General features: G+C 41.8%; 1 protein-coding gene across 1 annotated transcript; it reads left to right on the forward strand.

The window, feature by feature from the left end:
• Window positions 1–27,556, forward strand: fbxw7 (F-box and WD repeat domain containing 7). The gene is made up of 11 exons (XM_042429656.1): window positions 1–579; window positions 5,013–5,095; window positions 6,549–6,690; window positions 10,137–10,271; window positions 11,952–12,075; window positions 12,250–12,386; window positions 13,072–13,185; window positions 19,251–19,432; window positions 20,663–20,888; window positions 22,448–22,658; window positions 25,432–27,556. Exons 1-11 carry the CDS (start codon window positions 541–543, stop codon window positions 25,698–25,700), a joined length of 1,662 nt encoding a protein of 553 aa, XP_042285590.1. The 5' UTR covers window positions 1–540; the 3' UTR covers window positions 25,701–27,556.
• Window positions 27,557–27,595: the final 39 nt, after the last annotated feature.

Raw genomic sequence — 27,595 nt, forward strand, 5'->3', positions numbered from 1 at the left:
GGCACTGCTCTGCTCGCTCTGACGCTCTCTTCCCCAATCTCCACTCCTCCCCCTTTCCTACCGAGTGTCACCCTCTTTCTCCTCTCATCTGTTCACTCCCCTGTGCTCGGTTGAGGCTGTTCGGCGGCAGCACCACAAGCCTCCGGGATCGTCGCATCGCATTGTTCACCCACCGACCGAGCCCCTTTTCTTTTTTTTCTTTTTTTTTAAATCGGTGTGACACGGCTGAGCTTTGTCCCCCCTCCTCTCCTCTCCTCTCTCTCTCCTCTCCTCTCCTCTCTCTGTGTTTTTAATGCCTTTACCGGGGGAATCTACTGCATGCGCGCCAGTCCGGTGACGTGCCCGAGCATGTTCACATCAGAGACGGCGTCGGATTTACCTGAGAGTACGCTGCCCTCTCACTGTCAGAGCCATCTCCCCGCCGCGCACACAGATTTGGACTTCACCGATTGTCACTGAGGAGGAGAGAAAACACACACACATACATACACACACCAAAAAAAAAAAAAAGAAAGGGAGAAAACACACCGGATTACAAGGATGGGGTTCTACGGCACTTTAAAGATGATTTTCTACAAAGTGAGTAGGATATTTTTTTTTCTGCTGCAGTGTCACCTCCAAAGCAACCCATCTCCTCCCGTCTTCTTCTCATTATTTAATGTTTGACTCCGCTCTGTCGCCTTCATTATCTTTTGACGCGCCTCTCGCAGGCAGATTGTGCGGCCACTGCGGAGGATGAACAGCAGTGTAGCAGACCTCCAGAGACGCCGCTTTTTAATTGTCTGGGCCTTTTTTTTTTTTTTTTTAATATTTAAATGTTATGTTATGATATGTTAGCGCTGCGTTTAAATGGTGTAATATCAACGATTTGGCATCCTCTCCGTTCGTAGTAACTTAAGCTGTGTGTAAATAACGCCAACGCCGTGGTTTCAGAGCTAATCACTGAATGTGTAAATGGGGGGTGATGGCATTGGCACTTTTTAATTCTGCAATGCCGGATGAAAATATGTCTTATTCCTGCTTTAAACACTACTGAATGAACCGTTTCTGGATGGCATAAGAGCCCATTTTGCCTCAGCGTTGGCTTTATGCTCCCTGCACCTGTACATCAACTGTGGTCCTTCCTTTTTCACATAACCTATTAGACGCTTCAGCTGTAACATATATACTATATATAGATAATAGATATCACCTCTTTATCACCTCCATTTATGCTTTAATACATGCAGGCTTTCACTGTTGTAAAGAATTATATGTTCCAGGGGGAAAAAAACAAACAAAAAACAGCCAGTTTCCCCTGAAATCCTCCCCGGTTTGCAGGGTTATTGTGATTCTACATTATGCAGCAGTGGTTATCTCGCACTGACCAAAGTGACTGCTCGAGATGCATGCATGTGATCCGTCTGCTGTTGCCTGTTGGAGTAGCCCATTCCCTGACATTGTGCACTCGCCTCAGGCTCCCCAACCACAGATAATGGGTCACTGTGTCAGACTGCGTGAGGTAGAAATATCCTCAAGGATGTTGGGTGTATTATGCTGGATGGAAGCCATAAAATGATGCTTTTCTTAGTTGGGAATGCAGAGTACAAACAAAAATATGAAAGGAGAGTCTGTTACAAATTTGTTAATCACAGGGATGACTGGGAAAAATCCCTCCTGGTGATTTTTTTTGTGTGGTTCTGACTGAGTAGTGTTTACGCTTTTACTGAATTAGGCTTAATCATTAAGTGAAAATGTCATACTTAATCAATAGATTTGAATGGTCACTCAGTGTGCTCATTCTGTAACATGTGCAGATTTTGAAGTTTGCCCTTAAAGCTTGAATATTTTAATGCCACAGAAATCAAAGCACTGAGTGATTTATCGACAAATTCAAATGGTTTTCTTCTGGTCTCATTACAGTTTGTGGTATCAACCCTTGAAAACTTGATGATGTTGGTAATTCTTTCCCCAAAGAAACGTCCAGTTTTTGGATGCGAGTGTTTTTCTGCGTCTTCTAGCGACGCTGATTGACATGATGAAACTGTTTGACGTCTGCTTGAAACACTGTTTGAAAAACGAGAAGGATTTTTCGAGCGACTGATGCTGCAGGATGTAGTCGCCGTTTGAAATGAATCAACACATTATGCAAGAGTGATTGCTGTCTTTAAAATATCATTAAGTCTCTGTATCCATCTGTCGCGCTTTTGGCCAGATAGGAGAAGGGGAAGCCGGAGGAAGGAGGGGTGGACTGATTAGTGGTGATTTACAAACACTGCGTTGTCTGGTTACCTTTTTTCCCAGGCTGAAACACAAGAAGAGGCTGGTTACACGCTGTGTGTTTTTTTTGTTTTTTTTTTTCTTTTTCTTCCACGCTAGCATTTAGTTTGAGGTTTTCTTGCATGTACACACAGAGGCACACATACACACACACTCAAAGCCAGCACTCCCCCTTTTCTCTCTCACACTCTGAGACACACACACACACCCAATGCATGCATACACACACCCAGGCTCTCCTTGGCTACTGAACTGCCATTGCAGTGAGATCACCGCTTTAAGAACAAGGCAGTTGGGTTTAAGAGCCGGATCTTAACAAGCAGGAATATCTTATAACCTCCACCTCCCCCCTCTTTCAATTCCTTTGCAATCAAACAAGCCTTCAAGATTTGTTAAACGTGGACAAGTGGAAAACAAGCTACGTTACTTGCCTAGCTTTTGAAAACATTTTGGACTTGAATTAATTTCCTCTAAATCCCAGTGCCTGTTCTCTACTCTTAGGTTTCCATTATAATTTTACTCAAGGTTTTCATGGCTTTAGAGCCTCTCTGCAAGGCCTGAAGTACCACTCAGGCTTCACATGTCAGGAAAAGATCATAACTCACTGGTCAGATCACAGTCTAATGTCCAGAGGGGCACCTGACCTGAAGCACATGTTTATGTGCTAGTCATGTACTCATGCTTCTTACAACTCGGGCTTTAGTGTTGTGCATTGATTCTGCTGTCCACATTATAGACTGAGGCACTGTATGGATACCTAACACATCACTGCAAAAGCTTATATCCTGCATTTAATTCAGCATTTCTGAGGTTAGAAAGGAAACAGTTTTTCTACATTCTTTTCCTCGGTTCATCACTGCTTTGATATATTATACGCCGTTCTCAACACCCAAAAGTGCCCCTAAGGCTGAAAATACTGAGAAGACAAACACACACTCACCAAATTATAGTGATAAAAAAAAAAAACACACACAAATCTTGAGGAGAGACATGTAATCATGCCACTGTACAGCCAGACAGTATGGAGTCAAATATACAGAGCTCCTCTCTTTTGTAGCATATAACACTACAATAACATAAATGCATCAATAGAGGATTGTTTGCCTTAAATGAGGGAGAAAAAAAAAGTAAAATTTAAGTTTGGTTTTGGTTTTCTACAAGCCTTTATCAGTGTCTGCAGTAGCAGCAAGACTGAAAGGAGTTCTGCTTCACATTTTCCAGTACAGGTTGTGTCTGTTGTGCAACACAACAGGCTGGACTGTAGACAAACTGTTGCCAAACGCCTTTGACTCTAAATGAAAGTGCAAAAAGTGGATTGCTGTGCCACAAGCACTATAGAGGAACCTCATCTGAAAAACATGGTACATTTTACAGCGCAACAATAAATTATTCATGTGCACAAGGACATTTCCTTTGTTAAAATGTGTTCTTGTTGGGACCGCTGGTGGTTTAAAAGTGAAGATCAGAAAGAGATTTGAGATCTTTTCTCTCTCTCTCGTCTGACGCCGTCTCAGTGGCTTTACTTGAAGCTGAAACTGAAGGGTCGTGATCAAATGTAGCCGAGTTTTCACTTAAACATGAAGCATATTTAATTAATCAAGGAACAAGGCCAGATTGTCACAGTGTATATATCTTATTTTGGCCAGACAGTTCAAATCAATATGCAGGTATTCTGTTAGCTTGTTTATTCATGAGGGACTAGCGATGAGATTGTGATCACTTGCATGTGTGGCAAGAAGAAGCCGTGCCAGAGAGAGCGGCAGGCATGGGATGAGGAAAAATTGGCTTGCCCGGGCCTTCACACAGACTCCTTTGTTTGCGCAGTAGAGTAGGTGTAAGCGGGGATTGGATGTTGTGTGCACACGCAGGTGAGAGAGAATGATAAAAGAACTGACTCGCTCTGTTTTTCTTTCTCAAGTATGAGTATGAATCAATCTTCAATGTCAAAGAATGTACTCCGTGCCCTCCCTGAACAAGTTTTTGTACTTGATGGTTATCTTGTGCGCTGTGCTCTCGGAGGTTAGGAGGGTGTGAATGCATCGTCACCCCCCCCCCACCGGATATATTATGGGGTATCTGGTTGCTCATGTGCCTCCAACATGGAACAATGAAAATAAAGCATATTATTCTTGCTTTACATCCAACTTCATCTCATAATGATGAGCTGCGTCGTCGTCTACAGATAGGTCATACCTTTCTGCTTTGTTATGGAAAATGTTAATAAATTGAATCTCCAGCCTGTGCATTAAAGTTTAATTTCCCATCTGCATAAATCTGTTGCAAGACTGTGGCGTCTGTATTTTAATATGCTGGATTTCAGACATAATGTTAACAGTCTGTAACGTGCAAAAGCAATTTTCTGCTCCCACCTCTTTTTTTTTTCTTTTTTTTTTAAAGAAGTCCATGACCTCTGTTCTTTCTTTGAACATGGTTTTCAAAAGATGGCTTCTCACTAAAAAGTAAAGGGACTTGTTCACCGTTTTTCAAAAAGTTTATCTGAAGGAAAGGGGTGAAAAACATGAAAAGAGCACAGTGTTAGATCCACAGTTGATAGCCATAGTTGTTGTGGAATATATTTTGTGAATTATGCAAATTTTAAATATTATTTTTTTCAGTACGTCTAACTGGGTGGTGAATGTACTTCAGATGAAATGATTTGGATTTTATAATGTACAGCGTTGACTGGATTCAGTCTCATTTAGTGTTTTTGTTGTGAAGGTCTCTAATGTTTTGCTCTTCTCTCTCTTTCTCAGATGAAGAGAAAGTTGGACCATGGCCCTGAGGTCCGATCTTTCCCTTCAGGCAAAAAGCCCTGCAAAGGCACAGAGTATCCCAGGTAAAGGAAACTACATTTCACCTATAAGACCTCTTAGTTGCTCAAGAGTAGCACACCTACTCCCAAATTTCCTTGAACTGCAGTATCCTGATTTTGTTTCACCCCTTAGTATCTTTAATAGAAGTCATATTTTAAAGAGCCATATTTCCTTATTTGAGTGCAACACACATTAAATGAAAATACCATTAAAATAAATAAGTATGAAAGATGCTGTATCATGTGACTTCAAAGAGAATGATGCTTCACATTACATTGTATCTCCAGCATCCAGCCAGCAATCCCACATGTTTCTCTAACCCTGAATATTTAATGCACGTGTTCACATGTAGCCACATTAAAATTCAGACTGAACACAGACACTTAACTATAAATGTTGCCATGTATCGGTCCCCGTCTCAGCTTCCTCTCCCATTAAAAATGAATCAATAATGAAATAGACCCCCAGCTTCCCATTTTGCTGTCAGCAAGCAGAATCCTGAAGTAGTGAAATTGCCTACTGGATGGTTTCTCCTGCTGCCCTTACATTACAAGGATACATGGATGCCCTTTGAAGTCCTGCAATGCTTTTCACACCCTGGTTCTTACAACAGGGGAGTCTGGCCTGCACATACTTTGAAGTCTCTGAGTTAGAATTATACCTATGGAGTGCTTTCAAGCATATATTTACTGACTTTTGTGTGTGTATGTGTGTGTGTTTTCACTGTATATCATGTGAATTTTGACATATTTTCAGTCAAATTTGTCCTTTTTGTTACAACATTTTTTGAAACTATAAAATAATTAGTGTACTAAAGTAACAATAGTGTAGTTCAAAGTTTATATTTTATTGTTTTTTGTATTTTTTGTTCCATTTTTAGGCTACAACTATGTTTGGATTATCAAACTGTTTCTGTTATAGCTGAGGGCAATAAATGGCTGTTTTTAAATGGAATATTAAGCGTGATTATAACATCACATCAGTTTATTTGGTCATTGTCTGTTCATAATTAAAATAAATTGATGTTAATGAAGGACACTGAGGAATTAAAGTAAAAAAAGTACATTTTTTTATTGTAGTTTGCTAGCAGAATACAGTTGCTTTCAGTTCTTATTGCTAAGTCAAATCAGTAATAAGCAAAGATGTAGTTGATAGTGTAGCTTTAAATATTAAACTACAGCATCTACGGGTCATCTGTTGTGTTATATCTGTTGTCGCTATCAAAGTTATAAAAGTTACAGCAAAATGGACCCTTGTCTGAATAAAAGCCTCATAATGAGCATATTATTGTTCCCATTAATATTATATCCTCAGTATGCCGGTAATGTTTTTGTAATGTTTCCGTATTTGCCTGATGTTTCAAGCAGTGCTTTCACATTTTCCCTTTAATGACCACAGTTGGCTATCTTCCTGTAAAGGCCTCTTATCATATTGATTTTTTAAGATGTTTTTTTTTTTTTTTCCTGTAAATTGCAGCCCGACAGGAATCGTCCCGTGTCCGGCCACACCCACCACATTTGGTCACATTAGAACAGCCAACGGTCAGGGGCAACAGAGACGGCGTATCACCTCAATTCAGCCACCTACGGGTCTCCAAGAATGGCTCCGAACATTTCAGGTGAGCAAGCTCGAGGTTTCTTCTACTCTTCTTCTTCTTCTTCTTCTACTCGTCTCCCATGGGCGACTCTGAACCCTCGAGCAAAACGCTCATCAAAAAAAGCAGATGTTGTGCCCAATCAATGTTCACTTAGTCTCAGTGATGATTGCTGCCTTGTTGTTCTGGCCCACCACATTACCATAGGCACTGTAGTGTGGAATTGGAATTAGCCGTACCTGTTGGGACTAAAAAGCAGTTACTGTAGACTTATGGTCTGTATGTAAAGTTAAACAGATGTTGTCTTCTGTTATAGAGAGGTATGAGGTACTGCAGGATCACTTTAGCCTGTTGTTGACCCCCTTTTATCTAATATTCAACCACTTCAGTGATGAGACCCTTTGATATAAGATTAAGGAGATACTTAACACATTTTTACATATAATCTTTTACCCTATTTTTATTTAAAATAGCCTCTTATTATCAGTGTCTATGCTGCTGCAACATGATGAAGCCATCTCTCTTTCATTCTCAACTTCAGCTCTAATAATTCCAAACTTAATGGAAATAAGATGTCATTTAAACATATTGGCCTTGATGGGGTCTCTCTGAATTCCTATATAATAGGATGCCATGGATTTCATTACCTACGAGAGATTAAACTAATTATAGTGGAATAGCTTGGCCATCCTGTGACACCTCTGTGTTTACTTTACATATATTAGCCCTCAGGCTGACCTGCCAGACTCTACTGTCTTTAATCTGACAGCTCGGTCTAAAAGCAGGTGAACCTCGAAACTACATTCTGTACATTCCCCAGTCCAGTCCTAGCCTGTAGCTCACAGTAGAGGTGAAGCAACTACTGAAAGCACAGCTGTGCTGTTATTTGGACTTCACCGTTAAAAAAGACAAGTTGAAACATGGTCATGGAAAAGTCCCATATTACATAATATAACCGACATGCAGTGTCATCTGCTTTGATTACATAAGTTTCGTTAAATTAAAATGCATCTCGATAAAATATTTCATACTGGCACATCCAGTCATTATTATTACTTGCCTTAGAGATTTATTATTCGTCTCCTAAATGTCTTTGTAGCTTAAAGAAACCACAGAAATCTGTGGTCTGGTTGCAGCCGTTTTGAGGGCTGAAGAATTCAGTCTCAGATGTATGAAATAAAGTAGGACTTTTTTCAGCAGATATTTAGTTTCCCTGAATGTCTGAAGTTTTATCAGCAGCCCCTATCTTAATGATTAGTTGATCAAAAGAGTATCTCTTGAGCATCAGTAAGTTGGCCTGAATATCCTGATTGAAGCAGCAATTCTGTGATCACACGTTACCTTCTGGTTTTTGTCACAGCCATTCTCAGGTTTATTGATAGTCATAAAAAAAAAAAAAAGGAAATCACTAAACTGAAGTTGAGGCAGACATGGCAGACTGACGAGGAAATTGGTTTACAAAGTAATAAACTTCATTTTATCAACTATCAATTAAAAGTCTCGAACTTTTAAAGAACTTAATTTTCACTATTCTCCATTTTTGCAAGTACAATTGTTTAAACTTGTACCAACATAGAGAGAAAAAAACATTCAAACACAAATTTAATATTGAGAAATTGGCAGCTGCATTTATAAATGTGTATTTGTTTGCTGGAGGGATTTTTTTGTAGCGTAAGCAGACAATTTCCATCTCAGGTAGGGAATTGTGAACCTGTGGTGTTTACGAAGCTGTTTGAACAAAAGTACAAATAATTTTCGGCAGAAAATTGATGTAACACATGAGTAGCTGTTGCGTGGTCCTCCCTGTGATAGGGAGGAGTTCTCTGAACCCCCTGATTACCTCCAGAGCCAGCACCTCTGGCTAAAGCTTTTAGCTGCCAAATTACAGGTAGTTTGCGTCTGCCAGATTTTCCATTCAGCGCTCTAGTCTGTAATCATTGTTAGATTTCAGCGCTGCACAGAGGAAAACAACTGCGACTGTTGGGTCCAACATCTAGTGCTATTCAGCAGCCAGCTTATACAATTGAATTATCAAGCAAGAGGAAAAAAAAAAACCCTCAGACTTCTAATAAGATTGTTGATAGTCTACTTCCTGATGTTCAAACTCATGTTTTGGCTGCTAGAAATAGGCAGGTGCCTCGAGCAAGTCTGTGCTACACAGAGGGCACGTAGGGAACATTAACGTGTTACAGACAAACTACACAAGGCAGGATTTTTCCAAGGCGCTCCAATAAAAGTATGTTCAACAAACTTGCAAAAAAACAAGCTTATATAAGCACACATAGGCCTCTTGTGTGACTGTGGTCAACTTGCACAATCAGCCTGTAACGCCCAAGTGTTAAGTTTCCACTTAGCACTGTATGTTACAGCTGCACTGGGTGGTGCAACCCAGATGTGGATGTGTTATGAATAATCTGGTGACACTGCTCAACTAGTGCATTGCCACCTGTGAAAAAGTATTTCTTCCCTTTTTACTTTGAGAGCTGCTGGAAAAGGACATTACAGAGAGAAGAGTACAGACTGTAATGAAATGAACTGCAATAAAAGCCAGCAGGATACACTACTATACAAATCAAACAGTCTCTATCATGTTATAATGTTATGCTGATACCACATGAGAAGAAGTCTCACAGAGCAGCCACAGCAGAAAATATGCTGCTATATGATTTGGCAGATAAACTTCAAAAAGTTGCATAAGTCACTATTTTGAATGCATGTACTGAGTTCCAGAGGGGCTTAAGTCACTATAGGAATATTTTAGCGTCTTACAGTGATGTTAGAGATTATGCAAAAGAATTGAAAGTATTTTAAGGTCACTGCAAAGTCACTAAACCCAGTTAAATACTTTGTAAATCCTTACAGGGATATTACATGTGGTTTGAAATAGCGCTGCAACGATTAGTCGGTTAATCCCCAACTATTTTGATAATTGTTCTGGTTTCTTTAGTCCTCTATGATAGTAAATTAAATATCTTTTGGTTGTGGACTGCTGGTCAGGACAAAAGATGATATTGGAAGACTTTTGGAAACTGTGATCGTCATTTTTCATCGTTTATTTGACATTTTATAGCTCAAACAACAGATTAATTGAGAAAAGAATCAACAGATGAATTGGTAATGAACATAATTGTTAGTTGCAGCTCTAGTTTGAAATGAAAAATTAAGTGGATGTTGTGCTTCTGAAAAGTATTGTTTGAAATGCTGCGTCGCTGATGTTGTTGTTGTTGTTGCTGGTTCCCACCAACAAGATGCATAAATTTAATTCCAAAAGCTGAAGGATGTCAGTGTAGAGCTCTCATAAAGGTTTATGATATCAGTATCTTACATAACTGTCAACCCATGGGAGCTCTTTGTCCATTGACGCCTGCTGCCACTTTATACCAGCTATGATTGATACTACCACCTCTAGTCAAACTAAAGCCCTTTTTTTTTTTTTTTATAACTCATGTCCTCTGTGCTGTTCGTTCCAGAGCTGGACTGGCCCAGAGAAGCTGCTGGCGCTGGATGAGTTGATTGACAGCTGTGAGCCCACACAAGTCAAGCATATGATGCAGGTGATTGAGCCGCAGTTTCAGCGCGACTTCATCTCCCTGCTGCCCAAAGAGGTGAGTTCCAGAATCCTCCGTCTTTGTAATCAATCCACAACTTCCTCTCTAGCCCTCATCCTCCTCCTCCTCCTCCTCCTCCTTCCTCCTACGGGCATCCTTTGCGGTAGAGATTGTTCTTGAATGAACATACCTGACAGAGAAAGGGCTTCCTCTCCAGCCCTAATCCTGTCACAGTCTTTCCTCACATCATTCGTAACAAACAGCAGCCATAGTGGGTGTCTTGTTCTTACTCTGCATCATAAATGACAATACAAACAATCTGAAGTGCCACCTTGATGATAAGATCACATAAGGGACTCTTACAAAACTGCCTCAATCCACCGCATCTGGTGTAGCTGATCAAATACTTTTAACACCTTGTCAGTGTCTGACAGGTGTTGGGATTAAGAGGGGGGGGTGGTGGAGTAGAGAGTGAAGCAATAGGATGCAACATTTCAAGGTGTTGGCATCATTTGCTCCAAAGCCAAAATATACAAACAGCATCATGTACGTTCTCAATAGGACACGACCCCTCCTTTCTTTTTGTTTTCCCTTTTGCAGTTTCTTATGTCTTGTTCCTTCTGACATCTTCTGACAAACCCATCTCTCCTTTCTGCCAGAGCTGCTGGAAATATATTGGGTGGTGCTGTCAAGTAATTTTAACAGGACGATCCCAGGGGGGCCGCACTAAAGATACAGTTGAAATTGAAACTATGAACAGATTCTGCAGAGGATTGTGTGTCAGGTTTTAAAAAGCAATCACTGACTCACGGTCCATTCATAAAACTTAAGAAAAATCCTCAGGCCAGGTAATGACTACCGGCTTAGACAGGCTTTCAGGTAATTGATGCATGTCGGGGGTTTGTGAGCGGTCCTGTCTGGGGCAAGTGGTTCGAAATAAACTTTAACTTAACTGTAACACCTGAAAACCTTCAGGGTCAGATCAACATTAAATCCTTATGAATGCAAACTAATGACCTCAGTCCTCTTTTGGCTGTAGTCACATCAGTCTTGAACAGATATTAGACAGGAAGAGGTTCCCGAATCGTTTCACAAATCAATTCACACCCCAGAACTTTTCATAAAGGATGTTCAGCTCTGTCATTTGACTCCATCCTGGTGTTCATAAAACCACACTGTGAATTTGTCACACAGTTTGCTGTGGGTCATTATCTTCTCAGATTATTGTAATATAATGAAAGAACAATATTTGCACAATGGGTTACACCTCATCCCCTAAACTGGACTCATAATCCTTACCCTTTATATGATGATGCAGAGCAATCACTTTGCCACAGCAGTGTTTTTTTTTTTCCGTCGCTCATGGGTCCAGATTTGAGCTCATTATACCAGGTTTTGTATCTTTATTTGCGTGCTTTGGCTTAATAAAGTGCAGTCCGGACATTATTATCTGCAGTGAGAAGCTCCTATTGTCTATATTTTTTGTTAGGCTTTCTAAAGAAATGTTGATTTGATGCTGCGGTAATGCTATTGTGTAGCCTTGTCAGATTCATGTTGTTGCACAGTTTGTTTGACAAGTGTGTTTTATTTTCTATTGTGATAGTTATTTCAAATGTAGTCCTCTTTCATGAAGTGTTTGTAGTGTTTTATACACCCGCTGTAGTAGATAATAGGTCATCTGTGTGTCTTATTTTTCCATTTACACCTGTCACATTCCTCGTCCTTGTCTTTCAACAGCTGGCTTTGTATGTGCTGTCATTCCTGGAACCGAAGGACCTCCTCCAAGCAGCGCAGACGTGTCGCTACTGGCGCATCCTGGCAGAAGACAACCTGCTGTGGAGGGAGAAATGCAGGGAAGAGGGTGAGTCTAAAGTCTCTGTAACAGATGCACAGGGACAACATACAGTCACCCAGCGGGCGTAGTCTGGAGCTACCGCTGTGCTTAAAGTTATGGTTTACCTGTTTTGAAATAAACTTTTTAGAGCAAGAACATCCGCCCTGTTAGTCCAATCAGCTTCCCTCTCTCTTCCAACAGGCATTGATGAGCCTTTGCCCCTCAAGAAGAGGAAAATCGTCAAGCCCGGCTTCACTCACAGCCCCTGGAAGAGTGCCTACATCAGGCAGCACAGAATAGACACTAACTGGAGGAGAGGGGACCTCAAATCACCCAAGGTAGCATTTGCCTTCTAACTTCAAACTCCTCACTGATCTTATAGATCTGATATCACATGTCTTTGAGTCAGAGAAAGACGGTTCAATAAGGGTTTAAAGTGTGGAGTTGGTGGAAAGTTAGTGATAGGTCAGGTCCGTGCTGCACAGTATTCATGCTGAATGATAATTGAGCAGAGGATGATCTTATTCTCCTTTAATCTAAAGACTCCGTTTGTCTTTTGCCTGTTCAGAAGTTTCCCATCAAGCATGACTTGCATGCAAGAGCAGATTCTTAACGGGCCTTGAACACTTTTGAAACAGCTACAGGTCATTCGGGGGCAACCACTGATGTAAATTTGGTTACTGTGCTCTTCATTCTCCTTTGCATATGCAGTGTGCTTTGTCGTTTGCTGAGCTAGCAGTCCTGTGACCCAGTATTAGCCAGCAGAGATTAAACACACACACACACATACACATACACATACACACAGCATACAGCTCTGCCTAAAGAGCTGTGTACACCTGCAGCACTTGATGACATTTTCCTCTTATCTCTTTTTCACTTTGATGTACAAAGCACCAGAGGCTTGTCATTGTCAGCCTCAGTTCTTGGCTTTTGCTTTGTCATTGTACATCAATCCTTCTATTTCCCCTCTTCCTCCACGTCTGTCTCATTGCATCTCTCCGTATCTGCCCCATCACTAAGGTGCTGAAAGGTCACGACGACCACGTGATCACCTGCCTCCAGTTTTGTGGCAACCGCATCGTCAGCGGCTCTGACGACAACACGCTTAAAGTCTGGTCGGCTATCACGGGAAAGGTAAGCGTTAACTACTTTTTGTCTCCCTCCTTTCTCCTCCAGTCTTAACAGCTTTGTTTTCTTCTGCATGCTTGTTGCTGTCGTTTAGTCAAATCTTAATGGACTGTAGACTTCCTGTGCGAGTTTCAAGTTTAATAAGTATGAATTTTTTAGCCTTATTGATCGGGAAGTGAAGGAGACAGTTATCTAGCCTAATGGTTATAACAAGGACTTCCTGTGTTCATTTGTAGCATGTTGTAAAAATAAGGTGCACAGAGAAATATTAACAGCTGCCTAACATCTGTTTATAGCTTCACTGCTCCCACTAATCTTATGATTAGTGATCGGTAACATTCGCTCTGTCGCATAAAAAAAAACATCCTGGCATTCTCAGTCTATTCTTTCCTCTTACCTTTAGCCATTTTGCAGACTTGTTACACAGCACATGTCCGCAAGCAGTGTTAGTATTCATAGCCGAAGCCGGCGCAGCCACACAGGCGTTGTGCTGCAGCTTTACGCTGTGTATTAAAAAGAAAGGCAGCGGTTGTACTGTGGTGTTGGAGGGAGGTTCAGAGATTGTCATAAGTCACTGTACTTTCATGACACGGTGTTGGAGTCCATTTTCAGTAGAGCTTTCACTAAAAAATCCTCTGTACTCTTATTGCATATTTCTTTTCACTTCTACTAAGCGGATATATGAGATGAGGTTGGGACCACAGAACAATAAAAACACATTCAAAGAAAAGCTTTTAGATAAATTGATATACTGCACGATCACACTGCAGTAGGTTTCTCTTTTTCTGTTTGACCAGAGAGCTCGCTTTTCACTGCTGCAAAGACTCGCTCTAAAAGATAGTAAAGTTGGCATTCAGCCAAGTGGTGATTACACGCATATCAGTCACAGCATTTGCTGATCTGAACAGATCTCGCCAAGGTCACCCAATAGGCATGTAGCACAAATTGGCTCTCCTGCACCCAATAACTAATATCGGGATGACAGGTTGTTGAGTTACAGCTGCTGCGGCTTCGTGTTGATGTTGGAAGTCAGAACATCTGTGATGAGTCACGTCGTCAGCAGGCTCAAGTGCTTTTGTGAAAACCACCCTGCATTCAGACCGACGTCACAGACAAACGGCGTTATTGTCCGTGGTTTCGACAACGCTAATCTGCTTCAGAATTGTTTACATCATGAAGAAGAGATGAGCCTAAATCCTGTTTCTGTTTGGGTGCTGTATTCAGTGCACACATCCCCTCTGTGGATTTCATCTCTTTGCTTCCTTAACTCTCAACACCAGAGAGAGAATCCCTCGCCGGAGAGCAATGGCCAATTAAGCCCAGTCGACCATTTCAGGTGAAGTAGCTGTCGATGCCAGTAAAACTTTAAGGTAAAAATACAATAGGGTTACCAGCACCTGCCTTTATTTTTCCTCCCCGGTGTCAACATTCTTTATAGTCTTTGCCAGCTTGTTTGAGGACTTGATTGCGACGTTTTCCTCGCAGGGAACTCGTCCCCCATCAGACGCAGACCTGTAAAGTGGCTATCAGTGATCTTGAGGCGTTGCACCGTTGTGATGAAAGCCTCTTGTGGCTCCCAATCCCACATACCAATATCCATTCCTCTTCTCATGTCCTCCGAGATGGTAGAAAAATATCTACTCCATAACCTTCTTTATAAAAGTGACGGGTTTGACCTTGGTATGTCTTTTTACCTCTCACATAAATCCCCAACGTCATGAATGAAAGCTCAGGGTACTCTTCCACAGCTCAGCCGCCAACATCAGAACTTGGCTCTTACTCAGAATTGGATCAATAAGACACAGCAGCACAATGATTAACGTAGATGAGATGATCAGTCTTTTGAAGTCTGATGCCATTAGACAGAAGATGCGGTTGACTTTTCTTTGTTCCTTCACCCATGTGCTCCGAAAAGATAGTATACTTTGATTTCGGGTCGGTTTTCATTCATCAAACAAAGCAGTCGTGCAAATCAGTAATGAGTTTGGTGGACGATTATAGATTACAAGGGTAAATAGGCTCATGCTCTTAGAGATCAGCGGTTACTTCTGTTTTTTTTTTTCTTCAGAGGAGAGATTTGAAATGCACCTCCAGCGATTTGTAGAGGATTTAAATTGGTTGGACGGAAAAAGAAACCGGTGGCCAGCGTAGGCAAACTGTGCCAGAGGTAGGGTTAGCGTTAACACGTCTTCTCCGCCACTTGTGCTTCTCCTTCCTCAGAAACCTTCTGTTCAGCCTCCACAATTCAGAGCTTGTCATAAGGATTCCCCTGTGATGGGACAGTAGTGCGGGGTGAATCAAGTGGTGTTACATCACTTTTCAGCTTCAAAATATTTTCATATTACTCTCCACCCACAGAATCCCCAACCCATCTCTAAACGCTGCAGCAGATTTCATGCTGATAAGATCATAAACTGATGTTTCTATTAATTGTTAAGTCATTTAGCCAATGTCTTTTTTTTTTGGCCAAGAGCTTGGGATGCAAAATATCCCATCTTGACAACCCACAAGTCTGAAATTCAAATTTTTTAAGGTTTTTAGGTTGGCTTAATTTTCAAAATTAAATATTCATCAGATACTCTGGGAGTATTGTTGAAACTTTGGCAAGACTGCAGCAGCTTTTCAAGTTTGCTGCCAGTTTTGTCTTGCTGTTGATTTATCTCGTTATATAAAAGCGAAGTGAATTGAACTCTTGCTGTGAGGCAATCAGGGAATTATTATATGAGCACATTATATGTAAATGCTTTCCACACCTCCACCTCTGAAAGAACTGGGCCGTTGCTTAGCAATCATGTAAGACAATGGGGGATTTGATTGTGGTGAAAACATTGCATCAGAGATCGAAGAGACACAATAGTTTAAAATTAAAGTGATATTAGAGCGTCTGTTGAAGCTCGCTTTGTTTTCCCGCTGAAGAAGCCGCAGCTCGGTCAACATTTAAGGCGCTGTCTTTATCTGATGGACCTTTGTCTTTGCATGTCCTCCAGCTTGAGTGAAAGATGTCAGTCTCCCGTCCAGGTGCGCAAACAGCCGCACACAACTCATTGTTTCAAAGGTGGCTGTCTGGTGCTTAACAGAGCAGCGCATGTCCTTGGTGGTGCCTGTCAGCAGCAGCCTTAGCTGTCAGCCAGATCTAAGATGGCAGACCTGTGGACTGCTGTCATATCCGGGGAGAGGTGTCCTCTGCCTGATGCTTTAGCTGCATGGATACTCACTTTTGAGATTGTTTTTTTGAACTGTGGATAATAGGAATATTGTATTGAGGGGGGAAAAAAAGAGTCAAACGCTAACTTGTACAGCTGCCCCATCACAACCGTAACATGACGCAGCCGTGCCCGGTGGAATCCAGCCTTCACCGGTTTCATTTTCCTCCTTTATTCCACCAGCGTTTTTCTGTTTTAACCCCCCACGGTCAGTTTTTGCAGTCGCAGGGAAAATCATGCCAAGAGAAGCACTTTCATATCGGGCGTTGTGGTGGCTCAGTTGGCAAAATTGACCAAAACAGAAAATGAAAGAGGAGGCAGCAGTGAAGATTTTTACCTCTGCCAAGATCATTACTTCATACATCAGGACACCTCAGAGTACATTATCACACATTACAGCAGCTGCTGTTCTGAGAAAGCCAAACAGGAAGACTGTCCTAATGTTTTTGGGTATTTCACCATTTATGTAGCATATATCTCCACTGTTACTGTGTAGAAATTGTTGACTGGATCTACTTTTGAGGTGTGGTAAATAGACGCCTGTCAGCCAAGTAGAAACACATGCAAGTTCTTGTAACATTCGGTGACAGCTGAAACAGTGTTAGTTTCACTTCTTTTTCTTGCTTTTCAACTCGGAGCCTGATCCAAAATATGCGAGCAGACAACGTGAACAATCTGTGGAACAACCTCACGACAAAGGCGACAGAGCGGATGGCTGTTCGTGGCCATGTGTGAACAATCTGGTGTCAGTTTGAGGTGGAAGTAGAGGTAACTTTTGCAAACGGAGCATTCAGAGCAGGCTAACATCGGCATCCAACATCATAAAAAGTGACAGAAAATCACCAAAAAAAAGCATGTTATGTCCCCCTTTGAGTAAAGCAAAACTGTTAAAGATACTGAAGAAAGAAGTGTAGGCTGGGTAATCTTTCAATCATGCAGTGAGAGTCTATCACAATCTGATGGATTGACCTGAGGTTGTTTATGTTAACTTTTGCAAAGCTTTAGATCTATGCACCTTTAGCCCCGTTGGCCCTTATTTTCTAATATTTCCCGCTAATGTCGAGGGACACGTAGGAAAAACTACAGTATATAATGGCCATGATTGTCTGGAGCTCTTGGCTGCTATACCAGATACTCCCACATAGTTTAAATAAAATAAAAAATAAAAAAAACAAAGAGGAAATACAATGCAAATGTAAAGCATTGTATAAAACCCTCATGTGTTCAGAAAAGGTCCTTCACAGGTTCATTAAAGAATGTTAATCTTCTTTCACTCTCAGGCGCACTGTTATTTTATGCCTGTTGTTATTTTATGTTTCACAGGCAGATAAAGACGCCTAAGCCCTTCATTTCAGATATTCTCTCTTCCCACGCAGTGTTTGAGTAGGCTCTAATCACACACTGCAATTCTTGTTCTTGGAACGTCAACCGCTGGCTTTGATTCACTAGAAAAATCTCGCATCCTTGAGAGTATCATTACTATAAACTGCAGGCCTGTAGTTAAGCAGCAGATACTTATCACAAATGTAGATGTTTATGAAGTCAGAACATCTTTAAATTATCCTGACTCCACTCCACAAATGAACCATGTTTGTGACATATTTTTAATAATAATAATAATCACTTTATTTGTATTGCACCTTTTCCTACAAGAAATACAGCTCAACAAAAGAAATTACATGCACCAAGTGTTTCACAAGAAAAATGAACATAAAAACATTAAAATAAATATATGTTAAAAAACATAAAATGGGAAATAAAACCCACATGATGATGATGATAATGATAATACAAATGAGATCAAATAAAATGAAAATAGAAAATACACTTCAGTGGTGGTAATTAGAGACTTAATAAGTATTTTGATGGGTCTCTGAAGTCATAAGCAAACAGAACCTCCCTTATTTTTAATGTACAATAAACAGAAGTCAGATGTAGTCAAACTGCTTTATTCTTCTGTTCACTGCTGTAAAAAAAACAAAAAACCAAGAGAGACTTTTAACACTGTAGTGAGGTTGATTGTAAGGTCACGTCACATTGGCCCACAGTTAATGAAGTGATTCTCTTTATCACAGGGCAGAGAGGGAGGAAGGACTGGCTGCAGCGTCATCTTCCTCTGTCACTCGCTTGCAATAAAACCCTCTCGCCCTGCGCCACCACCACTCACTGCTCGGCGGCTTATCAGCTGCAGTCAGGGGGTCACATGTTATACACTTCAACGACACGCTCCACTCTGAACCTGACGTAACCGCTTCCACAGTCGACTCGTTTCTTCTCCCCCAAAGGATTCACATTTAATGCATTCAGGATAATTAAATCGAGGGGACAAATGAGACAAACTGTGGAGACGCAAATTCAATTGATCAGAAAGATTTCCATAACTGCCGTAATCAATAGCTAATCTACCATCCCTAATGAGGAGGAATGGGTGCATTTCTTTATTGAAGACAGTTGTCAACCCTTTCTGCAAACAGAATGAATAGTCGTCTTTTTTTTTTCCAACAGATAAGCAAAAGCAATTATAAAAGTCTGGGGAGAGCTCAGAGAAAGATTTTGTCCCAGTACAGTAGCAGCAGGTTTGGAATGACTGAGTTATACTTTCACCTAAAAAGGTCAAAGAAATTTCATTTAACTTGTCTTTTTTCCCCCCTGAAGGCAATAGGTCATATAGGCAAAAAAATCCCCAAATGTGATTTTATATGCGAGCTCTTAAACTCAATTTTGATATGTATGAATAAAATCACCCTGAACGTCTTTGAAACTTTTTTTTTTCTTTCTTTCTTTCTCCTTATGTCCAAAAACCTGCAGTAGCATTGAGTTAGTGTACTGATGAAGACTTTTCTTTCTTTCTTCTATAATGTTTTGCAGTGTCTGCGGACGCTGGTGGGCCACACGGGCGGCGTGTGGTCATCCCAGATGCGGGACAACATTATTATCAGCGGCTCCACTGATCGCACACTCAAGGTCTGGAACGCAGAGACAGGAGAATGTATCCACACCCTCTATGGGCATACCTCAACAGTGCGCTGCATGCACCTACATGAGAAAAGGTATGGAGCAATCTCATCAGTGAGCCTTATTATCACGCCTGCGGTAAACTGTTGGGGGGGAAAAAAACAAGAGTGTTTATTGCACATCAGTGCTTCTGACATGATGTATATTGAGTCAATAAATCTAGAGCTGAAATAATTAGCTGATTGACGGAAAATTAGTCAGCAAATGAAATGATGAAAGATGAATTCTTCTCATTTGACTCTGCAAGAAAGCCAATAAGCACATTTCCTCCAAATGTCAAACTATTCCTTTAATGTTCCACATACTCTGTTATTATTAGAATCATAGCAGCTGACTTAACAGTGATCCTGCCAAGCAAAAAGAGCATCACTGCAATACTATGAGGACAGTATCTCTATTGAAGTGAGCATGTGGTCTCATAGTGATTAAACAGACCCTGTGAGCCGTCTTAAGTGAACTGCTGCTCACTCATTCATTCAGTATTACACTCCGGAGACTCAAAGTGCTCTTTTCGCCTTAGGGCCCACCAAGGTTTTGTGTAGCATTTGATTACTCACTCAGCGGAAGCACTGAGCTGCAGGCAGACAGTGAATAACATGTTGGCGATTTCCATCTCCGTAGCACCGTGAGGCATTTTATAAATAAAGAGTATGTGCGGTGTGTAACTACTCTAAAAGAGATAACTTCATAATTTTAAAGGAAAGTCTCTCGGTCTTTACTGAAGTGTCGAGAGTCTGGTGGATATTCAGTAGGCAGTGTCAATTAGTGACCCTTTTTTTTTGTTAACTTAAAAGAATATCCTTGGTTAAGACTGTTCTTCCAGTAATAATCTAAAAAAAAAAACTTGAGTAAGCATTCTTCCCTAAAGGGAGTTTCCTTTCCATAACCTATAATATATTTTTTCTTCTCCATTCTGGGAGGAGACGACGCTCGGGGGCTGAAAGTTGAGTTAAAGAGGTGTTTTGTATATTCGAGTATGAACATGAGTTTGACACTGTAGGTTACACGATGTCAAAGGAGTGAAAAGAAAATGTTCATACCTGCCTCATTATTCTGTCAGTGCAGCTGCCACAGTTTGAATGAAGTGTTGTGCAGACTATTGAGTTTAATCTCACAGAATGGATAACTTGAGGGAGATGTTCCTTCTGTGGGGGAAAGCGCAGCTCACCATAAAGACTGAATGTATGTGGCACCGAGCCCTGACCGTCTCCTACAACGTGATATTATTCTATAAATACCTGACTGCGTGTCTGGTTCCCTCTCAGGGTGGTCAGTGGCTCTCGTGACGCCACGCTGCGTGTCTGGGACATTGAGACGGGTCAGTGTTTACACGTCCTCATGGGCCACGTGGCGGCCGTGCGCTGCGTCCAGTACGATGGGCGACGGGTGGTCAGCGGTGCCTACGACTTCATGGTCAAAGTGTGGGACCCCGAGACGGAGACCTGCCTCCACACGCTGCAGGGCCACACCAACAGAGTTTACTCGTTACAGGTGAGCAGCTTCAGACACACTTTCAGGAGTCACAAGATTACATTTAAAGGTAAATTCCAGTATTTTTCAACTTCGGTCTTGTTAAGTTAGTTGCCAGAACGTAGATTCTTGACACGTTTAGCTACAAAAGTCAAAGCAGGGGACTACTGTCTCTTTACTTCCAGTAAGACTCAGCTTTTGAACTGATTTATGTAAAGCTGATGTTAATTCTGAAAGCTTTAGGAGGCTCGCACAGATAAAATCTTGTATTGTATTTGTCATGTTTTCCAAATCTGCACAGCAGAGTGCAAAGCTACACTGACACAGTATGGCCACAAATATGACAAAAAAGAGACTGAAAATACAAATATTTCCCTTAAAGAGTGGATCAAGTTTTCTCCATAGAACATGGTTGTCTTTTTTTTCAGGAAAATGAGCCGCATCACTGTCAAAATCTGTTCAAAAACTTTATTCACTCTATGATATGAAACCTCCTTCAGGCTAAAACTGTTCCCTTGTCAATGTAGCACACAAAAAGCCTCAAAGACTTCAAATTGAATCTGATTGCACTAATATTTTTTCTAAAATGTTCTTGCTTTACTTTCCTTTTTTTTTTTTTTTTTTTTAAATATATTGAACCTTTCCAGATAGGTGTGCGTGTGGTTGTTTGTTCATTGCGTGAAAACATGAATTCCTGTGTCCTCTAAGATGTCCTCCCGCTCGCTCTGTGTGATGACGGTGCACTTTGGCCGGTGCCATCACCCTCAGAGAGGAGGCTGTTTACTGCGCTGATAGATTGGTTTGTGTACCACGCTGCATCGTTAGGCTTTTAAAGCGTCGGTGCTCGACTACCAGACGCGGGAACAAAAAAAGAAAAGCTTTCACAGATCAATAAAATTCATTCATTTCAATGAGCTTAATCTTAAGTTTGCTAATAGAAACAAAGTACACTGTGGAGTAGTGTTCATTTTGTCAGCTATTTTTTTTTTAATATAGTCTTAATGTCAAATGTTTTTATCATATTTCTCAACCTCATCTTGTCAAGTTTTAGTTCACTGAAAGTCTGAGTATTTTAGTCTTATTTCTGTCAGAAAAAAAGTAACATTTTAGTCAATAAAGACTGTTGACATTTGAATCTTTTCAGATATATTGAACGTTTCAGTCAATCTAGTCTAGCTAAAAACCATTTTCTGTCATTTTAGTTACCACGGAGACATTAACCTGCCTCAGTTTCTCTGTGGTGAGGCTTGATGTGTCTCTTCAGGCTTGTGGTTTTCTTAACAGCTATTTTTATGGCCACAGTGCTTCCCTTCTGATTAAGCAGTGCATTCTGGGTTGTTGTTTTTTTCTCAGCCTCATTATAATGAAAATGGGGCCCAAATATCAGCTTGTTTTTTTCTCTCAAGCCCTGTTGTCATTATTAACGTTAACGTGCTTTCTGTAAAATGGTTGATTCATTAACTAAATTAACACCGCTGCGTAGATGTTCGTGCCATCAGCTGAACAAGTTAAGGTGACAGTTCTTCTTCTCTTCTCAAAATATTGCCGCGGACTGAACTCTCGATCCTCTCTGTCTTCAGTTTGATGGGATCCACGTAGTGAGCGGCTCATTGGACACGTCTATAAGGGTCTGGGACGTGGAGACGGGCAACTGCATCCACACGCTAACGGGGCATCAGTCCCTCACCAGCGGCATGGAGCTCAAAGACAACATCCTGGTCTCAGGCAACGCAGACTCCACTGTCAAGATCTGGGACATCAAGACGGGCCAGTGCCTGCAAACACTGCAAGGTGAGTCTAACGTACCAGCAGGTTGTCGCATCTGCTGTGTGAAACATCTTCTAACAGTTTTTCAGTCGCCCGTCTGCATATTTTTACGCTTCAAGTCATTTCTTCTGTTTCACACGTGTAACTACAGTGTTTGTGTTTACGGCTTTTGCGAAGATACAAGTGTTTCAGAGACTTTTGTTGATGTTTTTATAATTTGTGACTATGTTTATGTGTGAAACATCCATCCTCACCTTTGGAAAAAGCATTAAAATACAACAGAGATCTTTTAATTGTTAATGAGGTAACGGACAAACATGCGTTGTATCATGTTAGCTTGTTGACGTGATATCATACATCACTGCGTTTCTGGCCCATATTACCTCAACAATGCGCTACAGTAGGTAAAATATCACTCTGCATTAATATGTTGATTACAGTTGATTAGTAATATTGTAGCAAAAGTAGAGATGGTCAGCGAAATGTCAGGTTTAGTGTGAAACTAACTAGTTGCAGTGTAGCAGTTTACTTGCATTCAGCTGTTGCAGAACCATTCAGACGTACAATAAACTGAAAAAAAATACATAGGACATTAAATATGTAACTGTAAGCGTAGAAACAAGACAACAGCAGCTTTGATCAACAACAAAAAGCACACGAGATGAGACTTTGCTTGATACCGACATTCCAATTAAAACGCGGACTTAATGACCTGTTTGCGTGTGTGTGTGTGTGTGTGTGTGTGTGTGTGTGTGTATGTGTATGTGTATGTGGCAGTACGGAGCCGACACCTTGTGGGCCTGCTGGTAGAGATTACAGTCTCATTTCCTTTGTGTCTGTTTGAATTGTTCCAACTCCATTAGCAGCTCTGGTGCCTCACAGGAAGTTGGAAATCCTTTGCTGAATAGCACCAGCGACCATCAGCACCCCACCCCTAAATGCCCTCATTAGCAAACTACAACCGCGTATGCTGGTCCTACAAACACAGTACACACACACACACACACACACTGAACAAAGGGATGCCCCAGTGTGAGCCTTGAGAGAGAGAGAGAGAGAGAGGGGTAAGACCCCGGGGGGGAGGATGTTTGTCTGTTCTGTGAAGAGGGAGTGACTACAGTGAAGGGGATGAAGACCGGGGAACTTTGTAGGTCATATAATTAGGTCAGCGGACAATTTCTCCTATTCATTAGTGTGTTTTGATAAGACAATAGGCTGACAACAAGGCCGCCACTGTCAGCTGAGGACCTCAGAGTATAGGTAATGATGGAGCACGCTGCTTTGTTGTGGTAATGGGGAGAGGAGGGAGGAATGTTGGGGGGGTTGGCGCAGAGCAGTATTGTCTGCTCGGGTAAATAACGCAGCCTTTGAACTAACCAGAATCAGAAATGGAAAAGATGTGAAAGCTTGTCGACAGCGAGATTTCAACAAATTTCCTCTGCAAGTGGTTTTTGTGAAAGCGGAAAAGAAAATTAAACGTGTCTGAAATGAAATAGCTGCTATAGCAACCTCGGTAAAGCAGTTCATTTGGCAGCACTTGATTCCGTGCTTGTTTGTGTTTTCGTGTCACCCTGATTGATTTTAATTAAGATATCATTTTCCAAGCCGTCAGGGAAATCTTAAGTCACGGCGCACGTACAGTCACAAATAAAGTCACCTCGATGTAGGCAGCGCAGCCGCCATCTTCGCTTCGACTGTGTGGCCTCCTGCCAGCTGCCAGCACACAAACACACCAGTCGTAGGTGAAGCTGAGCCGCTTAGCCTCCATGACAGTGACAGGCCAGAGCTCTGGCATCTCGCTACAACCCGCTGTAAAGCCTCCCGTCGGCAGGAAGACCTTACCAGACTGTCAAAACAGCTTCAGGGGGAAAAAAAAGAGCCTAGTTTCCAGGCTTGTAGAGGGTTTTGTTTTCTGTAGCTGTTGTCTTTACGCCACTACTCTCCTTCCTTTTCATATTCACTTACACCACTTGTCTGCCCACTCTATTACTATTATCTATAACAAATGCCTATTTTTGACATATTTTTACTAGGAACTTGAAGTCCCTTTTGCACGTTCTTCTTTGCATTTTCACCACAAGTTAATTGGACCGAAAACTGACAGCCTTTTTGAGATGTAACTTTTTTTTTTTTGCACATAACACAACAACGACACAGCATCATCATCATGTTTTTGTAATTTGCTGCTGCATGTTTGACACAAAGGTAGAAATAGAGACTGAAGAAACGCTCGGAAATCAAGACCCCTGCGTCCGAAGTAGCAACGAACTGCTTATTTTTTCTGCTTTAGTTTGGAACCGCAATGAATTCACCACGTTAAAGTTTTGTTTTGCTTGCTCACTCTTTTACTTCTAGTTTCAAAGTCTACATAGAATTCTGATCCATACTCCTAATTTTGATTCTGCTGGCAAACAGTGCTCGCTTACTATGTAAATAAATGCAGCCTCAAGGTTTGTGTTTGAGAAGATAGTGCAGCGGTACAAAGAATTTTTCAGGGACAAGAACTATTAACCTTTATGACAAAATAGTTCCTGGAACTAAGGAGCCTCAGGAACTAAAAGTTTGTTTTATTGTTTACATTTTCACCATGTCTAAAAAAAAAAAACTTGAATATGATGCAAATTAGACTGTGGCTCAAAAACTGACATTATTTGGAACACAAGGGACTTTTTCTAGCAGAGGAACTTAATTTAAACCCTGGTTTCTAAAAAGTTCCTAAAAACGGTACCTGAAAAAGTTCCCTGCTGTGAAAACGTGCTTGAAACTCTAACCCATGTGTGTGTTTCTTTGTGTTCAGGTCCCCACAAGCACCAGAGCGCCGTCACGTGCCTGCAATTCAACAAGAACTTTGTCATCACCAGCTCGGACGATGGCACAGTGAAACTGTGGGACCTGAAGACGGGCGAGTTTATCCGTAACCTGGTGACTCTGGAGAGCGGTGGCAGCGGCGGTGTGGTGTGGCGCATCCGGGCCTCCAACACCAAGCTGGTGTGTGCGGTTGGAAGCCGCAACGGCACAGAGGAGACCAAGCTGCTGGTGCTGGACTTTGACGTGGACATGAAGTGAGAGGGGACGCAGTGGGGAAGCATGAAGACAGCAAACCGTGGAGAGGAAGGAATAGAGAGGGAGCGAGATGAGGCACCTAGAAACCAGAGGGCCCCAAAGCCCAGAACTCTTCACCCAAACTCGCAAATCTACAACCACCACCACCAACAGTGGGCTGTCCTGTCCTCTACCATTACCTTCCCCGTCCCCTTTTGGGCAAATGTTACTGACAAAAGCCACAGACCCTCACATGTGTTCAGCCCCTGCTTTTGACCCCCCCCCTACCACCAGTACGAGGTGGAGTCGGAGGGGATCGGGCTGGAAACGGGGCAGGGGGGGGGGGGGGGGGGCGGCGCACGACCGATCTGTCCCCCGATTGGCTGGGAGAAAGAAGAGGAAGGAAGGAACGACTGACAACGACTGAACTCTTCTGAAGTGACTCTCCACCCTTTCGGTTAGGGGGCAGCTTCGCACAGAGACTTGGTTTCGCTCAAGCCGGACAGATTTTGAGATGTACAGAGATATATTATTTTTTAAAAGACCCCCCCCAACACACAACCCCCTCCCTTCCCCTCCTCCCCCCCTCCCATCAGTGCGCGCCCACAAACACACACACATACACTCAAGCGGCCAACCGCAAAGTGGTAAACATTGACCTTAGGATACGATTGAGGAATGTGGGAGACGTTTTAGAGATGAATTTCCACACACACACACACACACACACACACACACACACACACACAGTTACACCTGAAGAGCTGCTTGATGTAGAGGAGAGAAAGCGATTGGCTTCCAGACGTGAAGGGTTCAGCCTGTAATCAGGCTCGTTTCTTGTCACTCCATTTCCGTTCTTATTGTTCTCCACTCGGTTCCTGTAGTTTTGATTTCTTGACGATATCGCACACAAACACAACTGTGAATTTCAATACCATTTTGGTTTATCATATGAAAGGGGTTTCTCTTTTGTTGTTGTTTTTTTTTTTTTTTTTTTTTTTTTTTTTTCTTTCCTCGTCGTTGCCAACAGCAACAAATCCCAGTATTAGAACCCACTCTGTTTAGGTTTGCTGTCATTATGTCACAAGGGTTTTTTTTTTGTTTTTTTTTTTTGTCTTTTCATTTGAGTTGTTTGTTCTTCCTTTCTGTTTTCTACATACCTGGGTTTGGGGCTCCGTCTCCACATAAACATCAATGCTGTCCAGAATTTTTCAGAGTTTAGCTGGGGTGGTTTCCTCGATGCCAGTGCTGTGAGGAGAGGAAGTAAAGTTTCTTAGCTCTAAGCGCTGTGGATTATTGCCCCTGCTCCCCCTCCAGCCCCTTCCCCTTTAGTGTTTTCCCCCAGTGGCCAAACTGTATTTATGCTGCTAGATGAATGGGGGGAAAAAAAAAAAGAGATGGAACTTTTACTTGCTGTGACGTTTTAGTCCCAGGCGAAATTCCAAATTGAACTCTATATGTTTGGACTTTAAGACACAGAGAAAAACAAACGATGACAAAAGATAACATCCAACATTTTTGTTTTATTTTGTCTGTTTTTGCCACTGAAACTTGAGCCAAACGTGCCTCTACGAGGCTGAGAGGAGGGAGCGTGTCCGACAGATACTGACGGGATTGCCTGCAGAGAGGAAACAAGGGGGGGATGTACACTGTTGGCGTGCGTGTGTGTGCGTGCATGAGTGCGTGTGTTAGCGTGTTAATGGGCAACTTGTAAACACATTCCTTGGGACAACGCTCTTTCAGCCTGTTCTTTGGGGAAATGTACAAATGCTGTGTGGACTGGCAAAGAAAAAAAAAAAAAACTAGCAGATGTATCGATTTTAACACGTGAATGAAAGAAACTGTCCGTATCCGTGTGTGATTGTTGTTCCATTCAAAGATGTCTGAAGCAACAGAGGAGACCATCACAAGCATCAACT

Source organism: Thunnus maccoyii, chromosome 2 (assembly GCF_910596095.1).
Source record: "Thunnus maccoyii chromosome 2, fThuMac1.1, whole genome shotgun sequence".
In the NCBI taxonomy this organism is placed as follows: Eukaryota; Metazoa; Chordata; class Actinopteri; order Scombriformes; family Scombridae; genus Thunnus; species Thunnus maccoyii.